Below are 22,809 nucleotides of genomic sequence, written 5' to 3' on the forward strand. Positions count from 1 at the left end.
CCAGGGATCCCCTCAGCACGTGGAATTACAACCGTGTAATGTACCACAGCTTTTTTATGTGGTGCTGGAAACCCGAACTCAGGTCCACATGCTCTGTGTAGCAAGCTCTTTACTCATTGAGCCAGAGGCATGAGGATCGTATTGAATTCTAGGCCAGCCTGGTATACATAGAGAGCGCCGGTCTAGCCAAGGCTAGAGAGGTTTGTCTCAAAAACAAAAAGGGAATCTTGGCAGTGCTGGTGCAGGACTTTAATCCCAGCACTCCAGAGGCAGGCGGATCTCTGAGTTCGAGGCCAGTTTGGTCAACAGAGTGAGTTTCACGACAGCCAGGGCTACACAGAGAAACTATGTCTCTAAAACCCAAAACCCAAAACCAACCAACCAACGACAACAAAAACCCTGCCCCCCCCCCAAAAAAAAAGGAAAACAAAGGGAGGGGGAGGGGAGAAGGAAAGAAAGACAACAGGAGAGGGGGAGGAAGAGAGAGAGAAATTGAGAATATAGAAAAACAAAACAAAAAACGGGACTGGACAGATGACGTCTAAGGAGGCTTCAGTCTCCGCTTAATCAGGATACCGAGAACTCCCGGATTCCTAGAGGGGCGGCTGCGCCCCCTCCCCCAGGGCGGGCCTCTGACGTAATTCCGGCTGCGCCGTCGTTCAGCGGCTGTGCGGATTCCAGACTCCAAAGCGGTTCTGAGTCACGGTGAGCCTGTGAGTCCCAGGTTAGCCTAGCGGTCGGGAGAAGGAGCGTTGGCCGAAAGGTTTAGAGAGGGAGGAACGGGTTCAGCAGCTGTGGTTCTGGTTCCGGGGATTCTTCCTTGGTGGTTCTGGGAGGTTGCTAGGGAGGGGCGCCCCGCCCAGCTGTAGGCGCCGCTCTATGGAAAGGCTTTTCCACCCCGGAGGGCTTTCTCGAACAAAACCCTGTTTCTTTTGCTTCCGGAATCGCTTTTCTGTGTACTCCTCCTTCGGCTCTGAGCTCTTTGTTAATCCAAACGGAAACTGCCTTCTTTCTTCCCCAGCTCTCGCCGGGAGATCTAAACTCAGGACTAATTGCTAAGAACAAGCCCGAGGTTAGAAACCTCCAGTGAAAACCTGAATCTCATTAATCTTGGGCAGTGTCCAGTCCAGGCGGGGAAACAGTCACGTTGGGCTTTGTGTGCAGAGAAAAGGGTCTGCTCGAGTTCGGAAAGATTTTTTTTTTTTAAGATGATCATTTTAAGGAGAATATAGGAGGAAAAGGTGATTGCTTTAATTGGTGGGTGACATACTTGGAAATACGTGTTGAGAGGGAACTGTGAACAGAAAAAAAAAAGAAAAAAAAAAAACCCAGCAGACACGAAAGTTGTTTTTCAAGTGCTGGAAGGCCTCTGAAGAGAAATTGAGTATTGGTCCAGAGATATTGAAGAGATGCAGAGTTTGGCTCACTCTAAAGGAGACTTTCTTAGCAATTAGATCCTCCCAGCACTTAACGCTCCTCAAAAAATTATTGGCCTTCCTAGAAGCTTTTTGAAAAAAATCTGTTTGTTCGGTTTGAGATAGGGGTTTCCTATATAGCCCAGGCTGGCTTGGCTTGTAATTGGTGATCCTCCTGTCTCGGCTCTCCTTGGTGCTGTAATTACAGGTGTGTGACACCACTGCTCCAGCTTCGGCACGGTGTGTCTTAGAGGCATTATCGACCACTATTATTTGTTGTGATCTGTGATAGTTTATAGAGGCTGATTAAGAGGAGGGTGGGCATATTCTCTGTCGACCTGGCATTAAGGACGGGAGAATTGGGAAGCGACCAAAGGCCTGCCTTCAATAGTCTGTATGTTAGAGTTAGTAGCTTTTTTTTTTTTTAACCTTTTACAGTGTGTCTATGTGTGCGTGTGAGAGACAGACGAGACAGACAAAGAACAATTTGCATGAGTCCGTGCTTTTCTTTCATCATCTGGGCACCAGGTTCAAACTTGGCCGCAAGTTGCACTGCCTACTGAGCCATCTTGCCGGCCGAATTAAACCTTTTGGGTAGCTTTGGTTTTTGGTTTTTCAAGGGTTTCCAGTGTGTGGCCTTGGCTGTGAACGTTGATAGAGGAAAACGCCTGACACTGACCTCTGATCGACACACACGTGCACAGGCAAGCTCACCTGTACACATGTAGACACACGCATACCTAAGCCCAAAATAAAAATATTTGAATATGTTCTCAGTAAGTCAGTAGAGTTCAGACTGCATCCTAATTAGACTTCGATTTTTTTTTTTTAGCAAGCTAGTTAATTCCAGCCTAAGACACACGTACTTGCGCTGTTAAACACAGACCACGTTTTTATATTCAGACAGTATTAGATAGTTTGCTCAAATCATAGAAACCAAGATACCTACAGTTGTAAGATTGTGAAACAGTGTTTGGAGCAAAGATCTAATTTTTAAATTATGCCACTCTGGACACTGAGGGAAAATAGAAACAGCTCAAGTCGAGTGAAAGTAGGCTCTGCTTAGCCGCCTCCAGAATGATTTCAAACTATACTTTAATAATTTTGTATGTGTTCCTGTTGCTGTAAGAGACACCATGTGACCAAGCCAGCTCTTAGAAGAGAAAGTATCTAACTGGGGACTTGCTTTCAGAGGTTCAGTCCGTTAGCATGGCAGGAAGCATGGCAGCGTATGCAGACTTGCAGGCACTGGAGCAGTAGCTGAGGGCTACGTCCTGATCTGTAGGCGGAGAGCAACAATGGGCTGAGTGTAGGCTTTTGAAACCTCAAAGTCCACCCCCAGTGGCACACTTCCTGCAACGAGGCCACGCCTCCTAATCCTTCCAGTTCCTTCAGTAGTACAACCTCTGGTGACTTAAGCATCCAAGTATGAGCCTATAGGGGCCCATTCTTTTTTTTTTTTTTTTTTTTTTTTTTTTTTTAAATTATTACATTTTGCCTGCATGTACACCAGAAGGGGCACCAGATCTCATTATAGATGGTTGTGAGCCACCATGTGGTTGCTGGGAACTGAACGCAGGACCTCTGGAAGAGCAGCCAGTGCTCTTAACCTCTGAGCCATCTCTCCAGCCCCCCCCCCCCATTCTTATTTATATCACCAGACCACATAGAAGTACTTTAGTCATACTCAGCCCTTCACACCCTTCTCTTGTCCCTCTCGTACTCTGCCCTTTCCACGTCCCTTTTACTTTCACATCTACTCCCACCCTTCAAATTCTGCACAAGAGAAAACAGTGCTCTGCTTATTTTGGTGAGTCTGGCTTATCTCGTTAATATGATAATCTCTGCTTCCACCCATTTTCCTGCAAACAACATTTCTGAACAATGTGTGTGTGTGTGTGTGGTGTACGCACATGTCTTTATTTGTGTGTGCGTGTGTGTTCAGTATACATGTGGTCAGAGGACAACTAGCAGAAGTTGGTTCCCTACTACCACTGTATGTGTCACAAGGGTCAAACCTGGGTGGTTAGGCCTAGCAGCAAGCACCTTGACCCCCTGAGCCAGCCTACCAGCTCTGGACAATACTTTTTATATGGTAGTTGTCTGGTGGTTCCTGTGACAAAGACCCAAAATAAAACCCATTCTTTTTTGATAATTTTTATAGCAACTATGTTTTTGTAGGTTTGAACTGTGGCCCTTTAAGAACCAGAAACCCAAAGGCACCAGATCTGCTCCTAAAAATCCTACTGTTTCTGGAATCTGTGTGATGACCAAGGTGGTGGGCATGGCCACAGTTCTGGGCCCCAGGCCACCTCAGGAGCCAATGGGACCTTCGGCCATTAAAGTTGAAGAGGACGAAGAGAAAGACAAATGCCGGCCCAGCCTAGAGACCTCCCGTCAGCGCTTCAGGCAGTTTGGGTACCATGACACTCCTGGGCCCCGAGAGGCACTGAGCCAGCTCCGGGTGCTCTGCTGTGAGTGGCTGCAGCCCGAGATCTACACCAAGGAGCAGATCCTGGAGCTGCTGGTTCTGGAGCAGTTCCTCACCATCCTGCCCCGAGAGCTCCAGGCCTGGGTGCAGCAGCACTGTCCCGAGAGCGCAGAGGAGGCCGTCACTCTCCTGGAAGACCTGGAGCAAGAGCTGGATGAGCCAGGACTGCAGGTGGGCGGGAGGCCATCAGGTCCTAGGAGACCAGGGACATAGCATCCTTGGCAGAAACCAGGGCTTGTCCTTCTGTTGTGTGTAAAACTTCCTTTGGGGAGATACAACACACACACCTACTGGCCCCAGACAGGGAACCTATGACAGACCAAAGTACAGATACCACCAAAGTCCAACTTGGTAAACTGATGCGTTTTATTGGGGTTACTCGTAGGAAGATGGGTGACGGGTTACATACAAGACCAGAAATTGCTCAAAGACAGCTGCATCACCAAAGGCTGGGCACCTGGAGCACACTGCACAGCCTACAGGCAGCAGCTCGACAGGGTGGAGAGTGTCCTCTTCCAGGCATCTCAGCTGCTTTGAGCGTCTTCTTTGCAGCTTGGCTTCATTGAGTCCCCTTTGCAGCTCTATTCTTTGTCTTAGGGGAACTCTATAGCTTTTATCGATTGTTCTGGCAGGGAGGGGCCTGGTGAACCTGGTCAGTTTCAGGGACTTCCTGAAGCTAGTTGAAGTTGTTTACCTTCCTGTAGGATGAAAGGTATAAACGATTAGATTAGATAGAGGCTTCTGGGGAGCTAGGTCATGTTTCCTCCTATTGTTTGCTCTTATCCTGAAGTAACCTGGGGAACCAAGTGGGATGGGTGTTTCTCACTTCTTTCTAAGAGTTGTGCATAGCTCGTCTGAGACTTCCCGTTCTTGAGGCAGCTGTGCATACTCAGCCATACTCACTGTGAGTCAGCCATTTCTTGCTGTGTCTAGGTCTCATCTCCTCCAAATGAACAGAAGCAGGCTTGGGAGAAAATGTCAACTTCAGGAACTGCAGGGGAGTCCTTAAGCAGTACCCAGGCCCAGGCGGTGGACGCCAGCCCCAAGTATGAGTTTTGGGGGCCCCTGTACATCCAAGAAACTGGTGAGGAGGTTTTCACTCAGGATTCAAGAAAGCGTCAAGGTAAGAGCCCCTCTCAGTGTCCAGAGAAATCTCTAACTACAGATGAGAGGTGACCTCTAGATCAACCTGATTGGTTAAGCAGAGTAAACAGAAGTCATGCGTTTTCCTCTCCAGACCCCATTACCTCAGACAGGTTCCCAGCAAATAAGACAGGCTTGCAGAGGGCTGAGTGCAGTGAGACTGATGGAGAAACATGGACAGGCTGAATGAGCCAATAGTCCTGAAAACGGGATGACAGCAAAAAGATATGGCTGTCCGTGAGCCTGAAGGGCCAAGAAGGAAGGCCTGTTATTACCAGAACCAGATGAGAGCTTAGCCTTGCTAGAGAAAGGAGTCACATGCTAGGAGCCATGGCTCCAGGTCCTGGGATTGGGTAAGGAGAAAATGCAATAGTGTTTGTCTTAGGGTTTTTATTGCTGCAAAAGAACACCATGACTGAGGGCTGGAGAGATGGCTCAGGGGTAAGAGCACTGTCTGCTCTTCCAGAGGTCCTGAGTTCAATTCCCAGCAACCACATGGTGGCTCACGACCATCTATACCGATGCCCTTTTCTGGCCTGCAGGTGTACATGGAGATAGAGTACTCATACATAAAATAAAATATTAAGACAAACAAACAAACCCACTCTGACCAAAAACCAAATTGGGGAGGAAAGGTTCTTATTTGGTCCACACTTCCAGATCACAGTCCATCACTGGAGGAAGTCAGGGCAGGACTAGAACCTGGAGGCAGGAGCTGATGCAGAGGTCATGGAGAATTGCTGCTTACTGGCTTGCCTCACATGGCTTGCTCAGCCTGCTTCTTACAGAACTCAGGACCACCAGCCCAGGGATGGCACCACCCACAATAGTCTGGGCCCTCCCCCATTGGTCATTAGCTGAGAAAATGCCTTACAGCTGGAGCTCATGGATGCATTTCCTCAACTGAGGCTTCTTCCTCTCTGATAACTCTAGCTGTGTCAAGTTAACAAACAAAACCAGCCAGTACAACTGACTCCTTGTCACCTTGACAAACACATCACTATTAACCCACAACCTCTCCTTTCTCATTCATCCCCAAATCTATAACTTTAAAAGTCCCACAGTCTTTACACATCCAGGTCACAGTGTATAATTGGAGGAAGTCAGGACGGGAAGTCAAGCAGGGCTGGGACCTGGAGACAGGAGCTGATGCAGAAGCTGCGGAGGGATACTGCTCACTGACTTGCTTCTTCTGCTTGCTCAGCCGTTTTTTTTTTTTTTTTATAGAACTCAGGACCACCCGCTCAGGATGGCACCACCCACAGTGGGCTGGGCCCTTTCCCATTGGTCCCTAATTGAGAAATGCCTCACAGCTGGAGCTCAACTGATGCTCCTTCCTTTCTGATGACTCTAGCTTGTGTCAAGTTACACACAAAACCAGGCAGTACAAATAGATGCCTCATTTTCACACTGCCCCTGCCCTCACATCTTTTGGTGTACCCGCTGGCCAACTCAACAACAGCTGAACAATGTGAACAGTGTTTAGGCCTAAGGGTCAGTTTCCTGGAATACAGAGCAGGACAGAATGGGTCTGGAAAAGGCCAGTAGAGGAGCTTCCTTTCTGAACCTGTGCAGACTTCACAAGTCAAAGAGGAGGGGCTGGAAATGCAGCTCAGCTTGTGGAGTGCTTGTGTAGTATGCAGGAGGCCCTGGTCTGTATCCCCGGCACCATCTAAACCATCTGTGCTGATGCACACCTACTGCCCCAGCACTCGAATTCAAGGTCATCCTTGGCTGTATGGAGAGTTCAAGACCAGTCTGGGTGTCTGGGTTTCTTTCTTTTCCTTTTGTTTCGGTTTGGTTTTTGGTTGGTTGGTTGGTTGGGTTTTGTTTGTTTGTTTGTTTGTTTGTTTGTTTGTTTTTTAGCCAGGGTCTCTTTGTGTAGTCCTGCCTGTTCTGGAACTCCCTCTGTAGACCAGGCTGGCCTCAAACTCAGAGATTCGCCTCCCAAGGGCTGGAATTAAAGGCATGCGCCATTGCCACCACCACCCATCGAGAGGATTCCCCCCTCCCCCCAGTCTGGGTTTCATGAGACCTTGTCTCAAAAAATAAAAAGTATATTAGGGTAACTAACTAGTCACTCAGGCCTCCACAAATTATGATTTACATGTTTTATACTGGTGGTTTCTGCTCTTATATACCTTCATTTACCTAAAGTAAAAATGTTCTCATTAATCAGATTTACGTGTTGATAAGAATATAGCACATTGTTCCAAGCCATGTTATTTTCATTCCTCATGGGTATGGTATGTCTGTGAGCAGAGCCATAGCCCTGAGAAAGTGCCCACCTTGCTTACCATGCCCCAAGACACTCGAAATCCCCTCTTGGAAACAACGTTCTGAGCCCTGTTGAAAACTGTGCTCTGTGCCAGGCATGGATGCACACAATGTTAGTCCGAGGAGGCCAGCCTGGTCTACATAGTGAGTTTCAAAACACTAGTGCTGTGTAGAGAGGCCCTGTCTCACAAACAAAACAAAAAAAACAAAACTCTCAGAGCTGGAGAAATGGCTGTAGCAGTCAGGAGTGTAGCTGCTCTTGCAGAGACCCTGTTCGCTGGTTCACTTCCTAGCACCATCCTGAGGAGCTCACACGGCCTGTAACTGCGGTTGCTATGGTGCCAACACCCGCTTCTGGGCTCCAAGGACACCTGCACATAGCTGGTGCACAGACAGACAAGCAGGCACGGGAGTGAAAGGGAAACCTGTGCCTCTTAGGAACTGACAGGACGGCTCAGCAGTAACACTGCTTGATCTGAAAGCCTGGTGACCGAAGTGACATCCCCAAAGCTCACATGGTGCAGGGAGAGAAGTAACTCCTGGGAGGTGTTCTCTGACCTCCACACATGCAGTTGCAGGAATGCCGGCACACAAACAAGAATCATATTATATCTGTCTGTCTGTCTTTCTATTTGGGCAGGATCCTGCTATGGAGGTTGGCTGGCCTAAAAGTATGCAGCACCACACCTGACCCCTTTTTTTTTTTTTTTTTTTTTGGAAAGCTACACTCTAGGGGGCTGGAGAGCTGGCAGTTAGGAGCACTCATTGCTCTTGCACAAGGCCTGAGTTCAATCCCAGCACCTGCATGGTGGTTCGCCGGCCCCTGTAACGCTAGTTCTAGGCAAGGCAGCTGCTTCTTCTGACCCTGCAGGCACAAATACACACACGGTGCCCGCACATATGCGTAGACAAAACACTCATAAGATAAGCAAGTCCAAAAACAACAAAATTCCCACATTCTAAAGCCAGGTGTGGTGTCACGCACCCTGTAGTCCCCCAGCACTCAAAAGGCTAAGGTTCAGGGCCAACCTGAGATATGTGTATGTACGTATATAAACTCTAATTCCAGAAACAGCAAAATCATATTCTCTGGGAAAAGTAAAAACGAAACTGTTAAGTAGTTCACTGTTTAGAGATGTTAATGCCGTCTTCCAGTCACCTAGGGCTTCCCTGAGCTGTAATTAGACATGAAGAAAACCAAATATAACTGCTCATAGCTCTTGGAAATCTGAAGCAGGAGGATTGCCATGAGTTTGAGGCCACCCTATGCCCTACCTTTTGTGAGGTATCCACCAGAGAAGACCACACAGACACAGGCTCAAGCCAAGAGAAAGTCTTTATGTTCAGGATGCAGGCGCCATCCCTAGCCGTTCCCAGGGTGCGCTTTCAAGCGTAAAAACCACTTCCTGGGTTGACACGCCTCAGTTAGCAAGAATGTTAGCCAGAAACCAAAAAGCAAAGTTAGTACATTTAGGGACCAACTATGGTCTTTCATGGATTAGGCCTTTGTCTTCATTTTCACAGGTGCCCCTGCTGTGTATTGGGTTCTAAGGCCCGAATGGTCCTTCCTTCATGGCTTCAGTTGTGCTAAGGCCTGGGGGCCTGCTGTAGTTCTAGTTTGTTCCAGGAGAGTCTGCAGAGTGAGGCCCTGTCCCAAAAAAGAAGGAAGACCCTTCCTCTTGCAGTTTAAACTGTTTCCTCGTGGCCCCCAGTTTTAGAATACAGTCCTGTCTTCTGCCCCAGGCTGCCCTCTTCCTTCCCTTTCTATTCTGTGCCACTCTGTTCCGGCCCCGCCTTTGGATTCTGAGAGTGACCCTTTGAAACTTTGTTCAGCCTGGGATAGTCAGCTTCCCTACCCAAACCCCTGCTCCTGCCAGCACCACAGCAGTAGTGGAGACTGCAGATAGTAGGTAGGCATTTACTCCTGACTGCCCTTGCCGCGGACCACTGTCAGTAGATTTTTTACTCGAGGTGCTTCTTCACATTTGTGTGTGGAATCAGGCTGGAGAGAGAGCTCCGCAGATTAGCACTTGCTGGTCTTAAAGAGGCCAAAGCTTGAGTCCAGCACCCACACAAGGGTACTCGCAGCTGCCTGTAACTCCCACTTCAAGGGACCTAATGGCTTCTTCTGGCCGCTATGGGCACCTACTTAACATGTAGCAGATACACGGCACACACATAAATAAAAATACGTCTTTTTTTAAAAAGTAGGGTAATTAGGACTAGAAAGATGGCTCTTCAGTTAAACGCATTTGCCACTTTTGTGGAGGACCTACATTCAGTTCCCGGCACCACACGGCAGCTTAAAACAGTCCAGAACTGCAGTTCCAGCAGACCTGGTTTCCATGAGCATCAGGGATGCATGCAGTTCACTTAAATATGTGCAGGCAAAACACCCATACAAACACAAAATTTGTTTTGTTTTGTTTTTTGTTAAGTTACAGAAGGATACTGTCCTCATAGATGCTATGTAAATGGCAGTGACCTTGAATTTCAGGTCCTGCTTCCACTTCCGCCCAGCACCCAACTTCCTATCTGGAGGATTATAGGTCAGCGTATCACAGAGACTGGGCTAATTTCACTGCAGCTTTGTTCATAATGTGCAAACTATGGGACCAGCCTAGGTGTCGATGGGTAAAGAAAATGGACATGTACAAAGAAAATTGTCTTCAGCTGTAAAACCTTAAGAGTAAAATTATGACAGTTTTAAAAAGTTAAAATAAGATAAATTGAATCCTTTTACATACATTTCCCTTTTCATAGTCACTTGTCAGTTCTGCACAAAGTGAGGAGCGGAGAGAAAGTACTGCCAGGGCTGGAAAGGGGCTGAACAAGGGTTTTGTTGTTACGGGTTGTTTTGTTTCGTGTTTGTGGGTTTTTCTGTTTGGTTATTGAGTCAGTTTGGGCTTGATTTTTTTTTTTTTTTTTTTTTTTTTTTTTTAAGTTTGGGCTTGATTTTAATTGTGTTTGGTTTTGCCTTTCGGTTTTATTTTGCTTTGTTCTCGCTACCTTAGCTGGCTTGGAATTCTCTATGTAAACCAGGGTGCCTGATCTGCCTGCCTCTGGCTTCTGAGTGCTGGGATAAAATGCATGCACCACTATGCCCGGCCCAGGCTCAGGTTTTAGTGCCCAGGTGGGGGAAAGGTTTTTAAGTGCTCTTAAGGGAGAGGTGTTGGCACTCATAGCCTTGCTTCAAGTCTCCAAGAGGCTTAAGCACCCCTGAGAAGGCATGCAGGACTGGAAGAGCGGGCAGCAGCATGGGGCTCAGGGCCAATTGGGCAGTGTGCCCAAGCTGAGTGGAACTCGGTCATACAGAACGCGCTGAAACCTGGTGTTTGCCCTGCTAGAACCTGGGCTCTGACCTTTTACCTGTGTGGCCCAGACCCTTCCAAGCCAGAAGTCATTCACAAACACTGGCTCTGAGTGTGTTGCAAAAGCGAGTGTGAAGCCACAGACAGAATATTCTAGTGTATTCTATGCTCTGTATTCAGAGCATACAGGGTGGGGGAGTGGGAATACAGTCTTTCTAGAGAATAAAAATTGTAAAATAAGTATGTGCACAGCAGTGGGGGAGGGGGCTTACGTGAATGCGCAGTACCATAAGCTAGTTGCGACAGCAGTTTGGTTTGTATTGCTATTGGAGCTGTTTGCACACGCCAGCATCCATTCAGATCCATCTACGTCACTTGGTGAGCCTGTTTCCCCCGGAACAACTGTTTCCGCAGAATAGCAACAGCTGACACACCCTTAACCCCTGTTTTCAGGCTTTAAGTCGAACCCCCAGAAGGAACACTCCGCAGACGAGCAGAGAAGTTCTGAAGATGAGTCCCAGGCCCACGGACTCCAGGTGGATGTCATCCCCCTGCCTGCTGCCAATAAGTACGGGCCGAGGTCAGAGAGGCAGTGGGCCAACAACCTGGACAGGGAGAGAGGAGCAAAGGCCTCTCTTCACGACCCGGGCTCCAGGAAAGGGGCAGAACTAGCATCTGCTAAGCCTGCCCCGGGAGAGAAACGTTACATATGTGCAGAGTGTGGGAAAGCCTTTAGCAATAGCTCAAACCTCACTAAACACCGGAGAACACACACTGGGGAGAAGCCGTATGTGTGCACAAAGTGTGGGAAGGCTTTCAGCCACAGCTCCAACCTTACCCTGCACTACCGAACACACCTGGTGGACCGGCCCTATGACTGTAAGTGTGGGAAAGCCTTTGGGCAGAGCTCAGACCTCCTTAAACACCAAAGGGTGCACACCGAAGAGGCGCCCTACCAGTGTAAGGACTGTGGGAAAGCCTTCAGTGGCAAGGGCAGCCTCATTCGACACTACCGCATCCACACAGGCGAGAAGCCCTACCAGTGTAGTGAGTGTGGAAAGAGCTTCAGTCAGCACGCAGGCCTCAGTTCTCATCAGCGCCTGCATACAGGGGAGAAGCCCTATAAGTGTAAGGAGTGTGGCAAAGCCTTCAACCACAGTTCAAATTTTAACAAGCATCATAGAATCCATACCGGCGAAAAGCCCTATTGGTGTAACCAGTGTGGGAAAACCTTTTGTAGCAAGTCAAATCTTTCCAAACACCAAAGAGTCCACACTGGAGAGGGAGAGGTACTGTAACTGCGTTTTCTTCTCCTGTTGCTGTTGGTGACGATGTCGTACATGTTAGAATGTGAACGCTAGAAGGAAGCTCTGTAATGTAATGGTGTTTGGTAGTAAGTTTTGTTCTAGTCATCAAGGGATGCCGCAAAGGGAGAGCTCTGCAGCGATAGGGCAAGCAGGAGGGCCACAGAGCAGCAGGGGCTCCACACTGCTCACCTCGGCCAGCAGGGTCCCTCCTCACACTCCAGGCCCCAGTGAACTATGCTGATGTTGCCTTCTGCGCAGTAAAACTGTTGTGTGTCCAGTATAGTTAAGGAAGAAACATTAAAATTGTTTAACCGTTGAACATGTATTCCACAGCTGTAGTGTGTAAAGAATTGAGCCACCTTGAACTGTCTGTTTCTGAATAAACGTATAGCATCCTGTAATGCCTCAGAACTATTCTTGCGATAAATCATGTTGTTGGGGGGGGTTGTTTGGTTTTGTTTACATCTTACTGGGTGGGTGGGTAAATGTGTAAATGCCGGGGCTGGAGAGATGGCTCAGAGGTTAGGAGCACTGACTGCTCTTCCAGAGGTCCTGAGTTCAATTCCCAGCAACCACATGGTGGCTCACAGCCATCTATAATGCAATCTGGTGCCCTCTTCAGGTGTGCAGGTGTGCATGCAGGCAGAACACTGTGTACTTAATAAATAAATAAATCTTTTTTTTTTTTTTTAATGTGTGTGAATGCCCTAGAACATGTGTGGAGGCCGGAGAAGAACTTGAATGTCAACCTCAGGTTGGCAGGCATGGTGGCAAGCTCCTCGCCCACTAAGGCTGTCACACGGAGGGCCTCTCCAATGCCCATAGGATTGAACATTCTTTGAATAAAGCACTGGCCAGTTGTGGGAGTTGGATCTGTCTAACCCAACACTTGGGGGAGGACCCTAAGTTCCAGGCTGGCCCTGTGTCTCAGGAGGGAAAGGGAGAGGAAGGAAAAGGCCTCTGCTTCCAGCCTGGTGCGTGTGAGTGTGTGCGAGGAAGTCGTGGGAGAATACAGGCCGTCGGTGCCTGACGGCTGCACTGTGCTATGTGTCCTGACATGATGAGGGATCATTTTGTCAGCCTGTGAGTTTCATGTTAATCCCGTCTATGCCAATGTCTATGAGCAGCAGCCCTCTGCAAGCACCTTCCTTCTGAAAACTCCAGAAATGGAAGCCCACAAGATTACCTTAAATCTTTCCTGGCAAAATCTGAATGCCACCTTTGTGCTGGTCAGACATCTCCGGGTTGCTTATGTCCACTGCTGCCTAGAAGCCCAGCTCCCCTCCCTCCTCCTACCACGTGCTTCTCTTCACCCTACGGCAGTCGTTTGACCTCCAGGAAGTAATGAATAAAGTGTATGCACCTATCTCTGACCTCGATATGCTAAAAACTGGGGAGAAAGGAAGCTCCCTGTGGAGTGCCAGGCCTGAGGGTTATATTATACCTGAGTATACCTATGTACTCAGACCACCCCTCCTCCCTCCAGCTCTCTACAGACAAGAGAGTTGATAAGCTTGCCGTGGCCTTGGCATTAGCCGTCTCCCTTACAGTTGTAACCTCCCTCCCCATAAGACAATTGAATTTTTAACATATTTATTTATTAAGTGTACAGTGGGCTGCCTGCATGCACACCTGCACACCAGAGGACGGCACCAGATCTCATTATAGATGGTTGTGAGCCACCATGTGGTTGCTGGGAATTGAACTCAGGACCTTTGGATGAGCAGACAGTGCTTTCACCTGCCAAGCCATCTCTCCAGCCTTGACAATTTGTAATGTGTGTTCACACATGCATGCACAGGTATGTATACATGTGCAGAAATGCTTATGCAGGCTAGAGGTGTCTGATTCACCCATGGAATTAAAGTTCTTGGTGGCTGGCCATGAGTCCTCCCCCAACAGATGGGTGCTGAGAACCAAACCTAGGTTCCCTGTAAGAACAGTATGTGTGTATGTGGTTTATTTTAAAGATTTATTTATTTTATGTATGCGTGTTCTATCTTCCTGTACACCTGCACACCAGAAGAGGGCACCAGATCTCATTATAGATGGTCGTGAGCTACCATGTGATTGCTGGGAATTGAACTCAGGACCTCTGGAAGAGCAGATAGTGGTTTTTTTTTTTCTTTTTTTTATTAATTTATTCATATTACATCTCGATTGTTAGCCCTTCCCTTGTATCCTCCTATTCCTCCCTCCCTCCCACTTCTCCCCTTCTCCCCTCCCCTGTGTCTGTGATTGAGGGAGACCTCCTCCCCCTATATATGCTCTTAGAATATCGAGTCTCTTCTTGGCAACTTGCTATCCTTCCTCTGAGTGCCGCCAGGCTTCCTCATCCAGGGGACGTGGTCAGAAAAGGGGCACCAGAGTTCATGTGAGAGTCAGATTTCACACTCCACTCAACGGAGAATATTTATCCTTTTCATTGGCTAGGTCTGGGTTGGGGTTCGAAGTTTACTGCCTATATTCTCCTTGGCTGGTGCCTTAGTTTGAGGAGGACCCCAGGACCCAGATCTGCCTGTCATAAAGTTCTTCTTGTAGGTTTCCAGGACTCTGTGGATCCTTCTATTTCCCTGTTCTTCCATGCTACTCTCACCTAAAGTCTCAATAGGATGTCCTCTCCTCTGACCCACTTTCCTGGTAAGTAAAGTTTTTCATGGGACGTATCCCTTGGACTAGTGTCTTGATACAAGTGAGTATATACCGTTTGCAGACAGTGTTCTTAACCACTGAGTCATCCCTCCAACCCTAACAATATTGAATTTTAACTTAATTTTTTGTTGTTATTGTTAGTTACTTGAGACAGCTATGCAGCTCTGGCTGACTTGGAACTTACTGTGTAAACCAGGCTAGCTTTGAGCTCAGATCCACTTGCCTCTGCCTCCTGAGTTCTGGGATTAAAGGTGTGTATCACCATGCCCTGCCCAACTTTGTCCTGTAGATTATATTTTTGTGTATGTGCATGCGTGCGTGTGTGTGTGCACGCGCGCCTCTGCATGGGTGTGCGCACCTGAGAGCAAATGCCTGTGGAAGGCAGAAGTGTAGGATCCCCTGGTACTGAAGTTAGCAGGCGGTTATGAGCGGCCTGATGTGAATTCTGGGACCCAAACTTGGGTCCCCTGCTAAGAGCAGCACCGCTCTTGACCACCACTCCATCTCCTCAGTCCTTAACCTTTCTCTAATGCCCTCTCACCTCATGACTCCTTGTACGTAGGCTAGGTTATGCTACCAGGCTGTAGACATTAGCCCTCCTTCACCCAGAAGTCTGTGGTGTTCCTTCTGTCTTGGGGAGCTGAAGGCTCTCCGTTCACTCTCACCCCACCCCCACCCCAGCGCCGCGACTGCCCTCTCCTGCCTGATAAGGCTCTTCTGAGGGAGAGCTCCCAGCTTCCTCTCTCAGAACTTGGCATATTTTATATCTGAATCGGACAAGGGGCAGATTAGGCCACACACACTAAGTCTTCATGTACCAGCCAAATAGAAGGCTGGGGCACCAAAGATGAAAACCAGCATTTTCTCGTTAAGGTAGCTTGGGAGAAATGTGTCTGGGGGTCCTCCCAGAGCCTTAAAACTCAATACATCGATGACCTCTCTTGTTTGTATTTCCCAATAACAGAGGCCCACTGAGGAATTGGGCTTCAGGCTGCGCTCTCTCTCTCTCTCTCTCTCTCTCTCTCTCTCTCTCTCTCTCTCTCTCTCTCTCTCTCTCTCTCTCTCTCTCTCTCTCTCTGTGTGTGTGTGTGTGTGTGTGTGTGTGTGTGTAAAATAAATACTACCTGAAGGAAGCTGCTGCATCTCTATTAATACCTGGCAAAATGGTCACAAGACAAGAATTATGGAAGACAAAAAATCAGTGCACAAGGAAAATGCTACAGTTTTAAAGCAGTGTGTACCCACCAGGGTGACCTCAAAAGATAAACAAAAGAGAGCTAAGGAGTTGGCCCAGTGGAGTGGCCCCCATGTGTTGTCTCAACACTCCACAGCAAAGCAGGAGGCAGAGACACAAGTCCAGAAGCTCACAAGTGAGCTAGCCTGGGGCAGAAATGGAAGAGAGACTCCACCTTAAACAAGTGGTGGGAGGTGTGGAGAACTGGGGTCTCAACAAAGTGGAGAGAGCTGACTTCCAGAACATGTCTTCACTTCCACCCAAAACCGCTCACCATCCACACACATACACACACTGGAAAAAAAAAAAGTATATATTCAGGCTGGAGAGATGACTCAGAGATTAAGAACACTGGCTGCTCTTCCATAGGTCCTGAGTGCAACCACATGGTGGCTCACAACCATCTATAATGTGATATGATGCCTCATTCTGGCAAACAAAGCACTGTATTCATAATAACTTTTTTTTTTTTTAAGAGAAAGTATATATTCAGACAGGCAGGCCAGTGAGATGGGCTACTGAGTGAGACAACCTGAATTCAATCCCTGAGACTCTCATGATGGAAGGAGAAAACTGAGTCCTGAAAGCTGTACTGTGACCTCTACATGTATGCCATGGGATACATGTATCCCCCAACATAACAATAATTAAAATATAAAATTAAAGGTGCTGGGTGGCCTGACAGTTAAGAGTACTCCTTGGTCTTTCAGAGGACCCAAGTTCATTTCCTAGCACTCAAAGCATGTTAAATCCAGTTCGAGAGGATGGACGTCCTCTTCTGGCCTACAAGGACACCTGTATGCCTGAGTTGTAGTGTGCATCTGCGGGCACTTATACATGTAAATAATAAAAATTAAATAAAGACTTCCTAAAAGGGTAGAGATAGATAACTAAGAATAACAAATCCATAATTGTGCTAGGATGTGCTGTACTTTCTTTTTTTTTTCTTTTTTTCTTTTTTCTTTTTTTTTTTTTCATGAGACAGGGTTTCTCTGTGTAGCCTTGGCTGTCCTAGACTCGCTTTGCAGACCAGGCTGGCCTCAAACTCACAGTGATCCACCTGCCTCTACCTCCCGAGTACTGGGATTAAAGGCGTTTTGTTTTGTTTTGGTTTTGGTTTTTGCAGAAACTAGTTGGTCAACATTACAAAACATGGGAATGTACAGTTTTCAGACTTAGGTCTGCCTGGACTAGTAAAATTTGCTCTCCTTGGCAGTATTGTATAACTCAAGCTGGCCTTGAACTCACCATGTTCAAAGGTGACTCTGAAGTTCTGATTCTTTTTTTTTTTTTTTAAATAGACTTATTTATTATGTATACAGTGCTCTGCCTGCATGTACACCTGCAGGCCAGAAGAGGGCACCAGATCACATTATAGATGGTTGTGAGCCACCATGTGGTTCCTGGGAATTGAACTCAGGACCTCTGGAAGAGCAATCAGTTCTCTTAACCTCTGAGCCATCTCTCCATGCCAAAGTTGTGAATCTTATGCCAGGTATGGTGGTGCAAGGCAGAGGGAGGCAGACCTCTGTGAGTTCGAGGCCAGCCTGGTCTACAAAGTGAGTCTAGGACAGCCAAGGCTACACAGAGAAACCCTATCTCAAAAAAAAAAAAAAAAAAGTTCTGATTCTCTAGCCTCCAGCCTCTAAGTGCAGGGATTACAGGCAAGAAGCCCTGGAGACAGAGCCCTGGGCTTCATGGTTGCAAGGCAGTCATTCTGTGAACTACAGCCCCGGCTCTCTTTTATGTGTGTATAATGTGTGTGTGAGTGAGGGTTTGCACATGTCAGGCAGTCGGAGGACAACTTTCAGGAGTCAAGGCTAGCCTTCCACCTAGTACTGAGGCAGGGTCTCTCTAGTCCAGACTAGGTGGCTTGTGAGCTTCAGGCAGTTCTCCCTGTCCCCACTGCCTTGCTTGCCGTAGGGTTACCGGGGGTCACAAATACGCACTGCTTTGTGCAGCTTTTATGCAGGTTTGCGGAACTGAATTAAACAGTCAGAACTCCATGGCAAGTGTCTTTACCCACTGAGCCATCTCCGTGGACCGTTCCCCCCCCCCCCCCGCCTTTTTTGGCTTCTGAGACAGGGTTTCTCTGTGTAGTTTTGGCTGTCCTCGACTCCCTTTGTAGACCTGGCTGGCCTTGAACTCACAGCGATCCGCTTGCCTCTGCCTCCCAAGTGCTGGGATTAAAGGCGTGCGCCACCACCGCCCAGCTCCCGATTTTTTCCTAATACTTAATTTTGGTGCTGGAAATCAAAACCAGGGCCACGCATATCCTAAACACTCTACCACTATTTCTTCCCAACTATGAAAGGGATACAAAGTTGTGGTGGGATAGTATAAAGGTATAGGGGGAATTAGCCCAGCATAGTGAGTCATGTGTGCACAGAGCAAGGCATGGAGGACACGCACTGTCATGCTGTAATGACAGGGGCGCTTTAGGGGAAGTTAACAGGGTTGGGTTGGAAGCTGGTGTGCACAGTGGAGTGGAAAAGGGTCCACGGAAAGTGTAAAGTGGGGTGCTGTGGCTCAGGTGGTAGCAATCACAGTGGGGTGCTGTGGCTCAGGTGGTAAGCTTGCCTAGCAATCACAGGGCCTAGCAGTGCTTGCCCAGGCACAGGCAGGAGGGGAGCGGTTGAAGGTCATTTCCGTCATTTCCCACCCAGTTCAAAATGGTGGTGGTGGTGGTTTACCATTTATTTTAAATATTTCTGTTCAGATGTAAGGAGTAGATTCCAGCATCACAAAGGCCACCAGGGACCAGCATCAACTCCATTCATAAACTCTCTTCTACCACCTCCCATGGAAGCCTTAAGTCATCAAAGTCATAGCAGGGCCAGAAACGATGTCCAATCCAGTCCACTGTTCTTAGAAGGCATCTCTTTTGTTTTAAATCTATTTATTTATTTTTAATGTGCATCTGGTGTTTAGCCTGCATGAATGTCTGTGTCAGTCAGATCCACTGGAACCTGAGTCACAGACAGTTGTGAGCCGTGACATGGGTGCTGGGAATTGAACCTGGGTCCTCTGGAAGAGCAGCCAGTGCTCTTCACTGCTGAGCCATCTCTACAGCTCCCTTAAAAGGTATTTCAACCATTTAGATTTTATTTGTGTGTGTGTGTGTGTGCACATGTGTGCAGGACCAGCAAAGGCCAGAAGAGGGCATCAGATCCTCTGGAGCTAGAGTTACAAGTGATAGTGAGCTGCCCAACATGGGTGGTAGGAACCAGACTCAAGTCCTGTGGAAGAGCAGCAAGTGCTCCTAATCACTGAGCCATATCTCATATTGAAACTTTATTTCAATTCTTAGCGTGTCACAGGTATACTGCCCACAGACAGAGGAATTACTTTGATGGTCTTATATGTCAAATTAAAGTTTAAAAATCCCCAGCTGTAGCTGGGCGGTGGTGGCACACGCCTTTAATCCCAGCACTCAGGAGGTAGAGGCAGGTGGACTGCTGTGAGTTCGAGGCCAGCCTGGTCTACGAAATGAGTCTAGGACAGCCAAGGCTATACAGAGAAACCCTGTCTCAAAAACAAAACAGAACAAAACCAAAAAATAAAATAAATAAAAAACTCAGCTGCGAAAGTGATATAAACAGACTCTAAAATATCTGAGCTTGTCTGTGAGGTTCCCACATCTAGAAAGGCAATGTCAGTTCATTGTGCAATACTCAGTTTGTAAAAATAAATGAATAACCTGGAGAGCGGGGGCGGGGGTGGGGGGGTGCTGTGAGCCAAGGCTAATGCTTGCCCACAGGTCGTGCCTTATTCATGTCAGTGATGTGGCCAGGGCAACAGTACAGTAACTGAATAAATACATGTAGGCAGGAAGGAGGAGTGTAATGGGGAGAGAAGGCTGAAGAGATCCACGGTGAGGCTGCTACAAAGTCCTGGAGTGAGGTAACGAAGGCGAAGGCCGACTCAGGAGTCATGGGAAGATGGGAGAATGGATGGATCACATGCTGACTGGGAAGCTGTAGGGGTGAGAAGGAACCAAAAAATCCCATTTGGGCTAATTCCCATGTTTGTAAGCTGCCTCAGGAGGCAGCTGGTCCCGTCATCTTAGGCTGGACAGACGGCTCATCAGTTAAGGGTAGGCACGGCCTGGGTGAGAACGGCCTCATAGCATAGATGTGCGTGCTTAGTCCTCAGTGAACTGTCTGGGAGGGAGTAGCTGTAGCCCCTTCCCTCCCTCCCTCCCTCTCTCCCTCCTCTCCTCTCCTCTCCTCTCCCTTGCTCTTCCCTGCCCCCTGCATTCTGCCTGTAGATCAAGATGTAAAACTCTCAGCTCTTGCTCCGGTGCTGTGCCTGCCTGCTTCCTGCTGTGATCACAGGCTAACCCTCAAAAAACAAGGCCCCAACTAACAGTCACCTTGGCCCATGGGGTCTCCTCACAGCAATAGGACAGTAACTAATCCTGTTCCACGGCACCGAGTTTGGCAGTGGTGATTCCACATCTGAGAGTTCACAGCTGCCTAGAACTCCACCTCCACAGGATCCCACCTCCTACAGCTTCCTCGGGCCTATACTCAGGCATAAATAAAAATAAAATCTTAAGAAAAATCCAAAGAATTGCTCTCGTGGAAAAGGATAAACTAGTCTGGTAACCACAGTCATCTTTATGTGAAAATAGCCTGTGCAATTTTTGATTCATTACTGACATATTATAAAGAATGCACCTAGCGCCAGGAGTTGGGGCGCACGCCTTTAATCCCAGTATTCAGGAGGCAGAGGCGGGCGGATCTCTCTGTGAGTTCAAGGCCAGCCTGGTCTACAAAGAGATTTCCGGGACAGCAAAGGCTATTACACAGAGGAAACACTGTCTCAAAAACAAAAACAAAAAAAAAACAACCAAATAAAATATAACAATAATAATGATGATGATGATGCAAAGGCCTAGGGTTTATTGGAGAACGGGGTGGGGGACGGGGTTTCATGTAGCTCTGGTTAGCCACAAACATATGTAACTGAAGACAGCGTTGAGCGCCTCGTTTCCTAAGTGTTGGGATTAAGCCACGCCCACTTTATGCACTGCTGGAGCTCAACCCCAAGGCTTTCTCAAGTGAGGCAAGCACTCTACCAAATAAGACACATCTTGGGCTCTAAGGAGCAGCTAGGGGAAGGGGGAAGACCACACGACCCAACTATCTAAGCAAGTTACATTCAAAGGTCCGTGGAGAGGTTTTTAAAACTGTCTTTTGGGACTGGAGAGATGGCTCAGCAGTCAAGGGCACTGACTGCTCTTCCAAAGGACCCAGTTCAATTCCCAGCACCCACATGGCAGCTCAGAACTGTCTGTAACTCCAAGATCTGACACCCTCACACAGACACATGCAGGCAAAACACCATTGCACATAAAAAACAAAAACAAAAATATCTTGTTAGCCGGACGTGGTGGTGCACTGGTTGCACACCCGCATAACCCCAGCACTTGGGAAACAGAGACAGGCAGATCACTGTGAATTGTAGGCCAGCCTGGTCTACAAAATAAGTCCAGGAGAGCAATATAACAGAGAGAAATCCTGTCTTGAATATCTTTTAACTGGTCATAACAGATTAACCTGTAATCCCAGAACTTGAAAAGGTTGCAGTAGGATTGAGTGCAAGGCTAGCCTGGTCTACATAGCAAGATTCCCACCTCAAACAGAAACCAAAACAACTTGCCTTTTCCTGAGACAGGTTTCTCTGTGTAGCTTTGGCTGTCCTGGACTCACTTTGTAGACCAGGTTGGCCTTGAACTCACAGAGACCTGCCTGCCTCTGCCTCCCGAGTGCTGGGATTGAAGGCATGCGCCACCACAATGGCTTCCTTTCCTTTCATTTAGTACTATTTGCCAAAAAGAAACACTCTAGCCAGGCAGTGGTGGCGCACAGCTTTAATCCCAGCATTCCAGAGGCAGAGGCAAGTGAATCTCTGTGAGTTCAAGGCTAACCTGGTCTTCAGAGCAAGGCCAGGACAGCCACACTACACAGAGAAGCCCCATCTCAAAACAAAAAAACAAAAACAAAACCAGAAAAACAAAAAACACAAACAAGAAACAATCCAGTAAATGTTTATCATTGCTGCATGGGTCATCCTCTCCCATGAAAAGTGCACACGAAACTGGGCTCTGTGCTCAGTTAGAAACTTTATTACATAACATCCTTTCTCAGAATCATTTGAATTGGACCTCAAAGGTGTCATTGGAGATTGAAGGCATTAAAAAGCATATTCCTAGCCAGGGAGTGGCAGCATACGCTTGAATCCTAGCACTTGGGAGGTAGACACAGGAAGATCAGGAGTTCAAGGTCAGTCCTAGTGCAAAAATAAACCATAAAATTAAGTAAGAACTCCTGAGCCAGGTGACTGTGGCACTTGCCTTTAATCCCAGCACTCAGGAGGCAGAGGCAGGGAGATGTCTGAGTTTGAAGATAACCAAAGCTAGCCAGGTCTATTAAGCAAGTTCCAGGAAAGCCAGGACTACACAGAGAAACTCTATCTTGAAAAACCTAAAAAATAAAATAAAATAAAAATAAAGCCTGAGCCGGGCATGGTGGGGCATGCCTTCAATCCTAGCACTTGGGAGGCAGAGCAGGTGGATCATTATGAGTCTGAGGCCAGCCTGGTCTACAAAGGGAGTCCAGGACAGCCAAGGCTACACAGAGAAACCCTGTCTTGAAAAAAGCCAAAAAATAAAATATAAAAATCCTGGGTCAGAGATGGCTCAGCAGGTAAACGCTCTGGCCCCTGCCATGCCTGGAGACCTCAGTTTCATCCCTGGAACCCACAAATCCTGCAAGTCAACCTGTGACCTCAATATGCATGACGTGGCATGTGCATCTGTGCAAGAATAAACACACCAAAAATAAATGTAAAAACCTTCTGGCCTGAGGTATGCAAATCTTGCCCAGAATGAGTGAGGCTCTGGGTTTTACTCTCCACGGGTGTGGGGGGAGGGGGGGAGGCGAGGGGATAAAATAAAACTTCTTTTGCTATG

The 22,809-nt window shown here is 47.7% G+C and overlaps 1 protein-coding gene across 1 annotated transcript; it reads left to right on the forward strand.

Annotated features, from left to right (window-relative positions):
* Positions 1-656: 656 nt before the first annotated feature.
* On the forward strand, positions 657-11,935 carry Zscan21 (zinc finger and SCAN domain containing 21). Its single transcript, XM_051162124.1, has 4 exons — positions 657-705; positions 3,597-4,077; positions 4,840-5,029; positions 11,091-11,935. The coding sequence occupies exons 2-4, from the start codon at positions 3,682-3,684 to the stop codon at positions 11,933-11,935; spliced, it is 1,431 nt and encodes a 476-aa protein (XP_051018081.1). The 5' UTR covers positions 657-705; positions 3,597-3,681.
* The last annotated feature ends 10,874 nt before the right edge of the window (positions 11,936-22,809 follow it).

Source organism: Acomys russatus, chromosome 19, assembly GCF_903995435.1.
Source record: "Acomys russatus chromosome 19, mAcoRus1.1, whole genome shotgun sequence".
Lineage (NCBI taxonomy): Eukaryota > Metazoa > Chordata > Mammalia > Rodentia > Muridae > Acomys > Acomys russatus.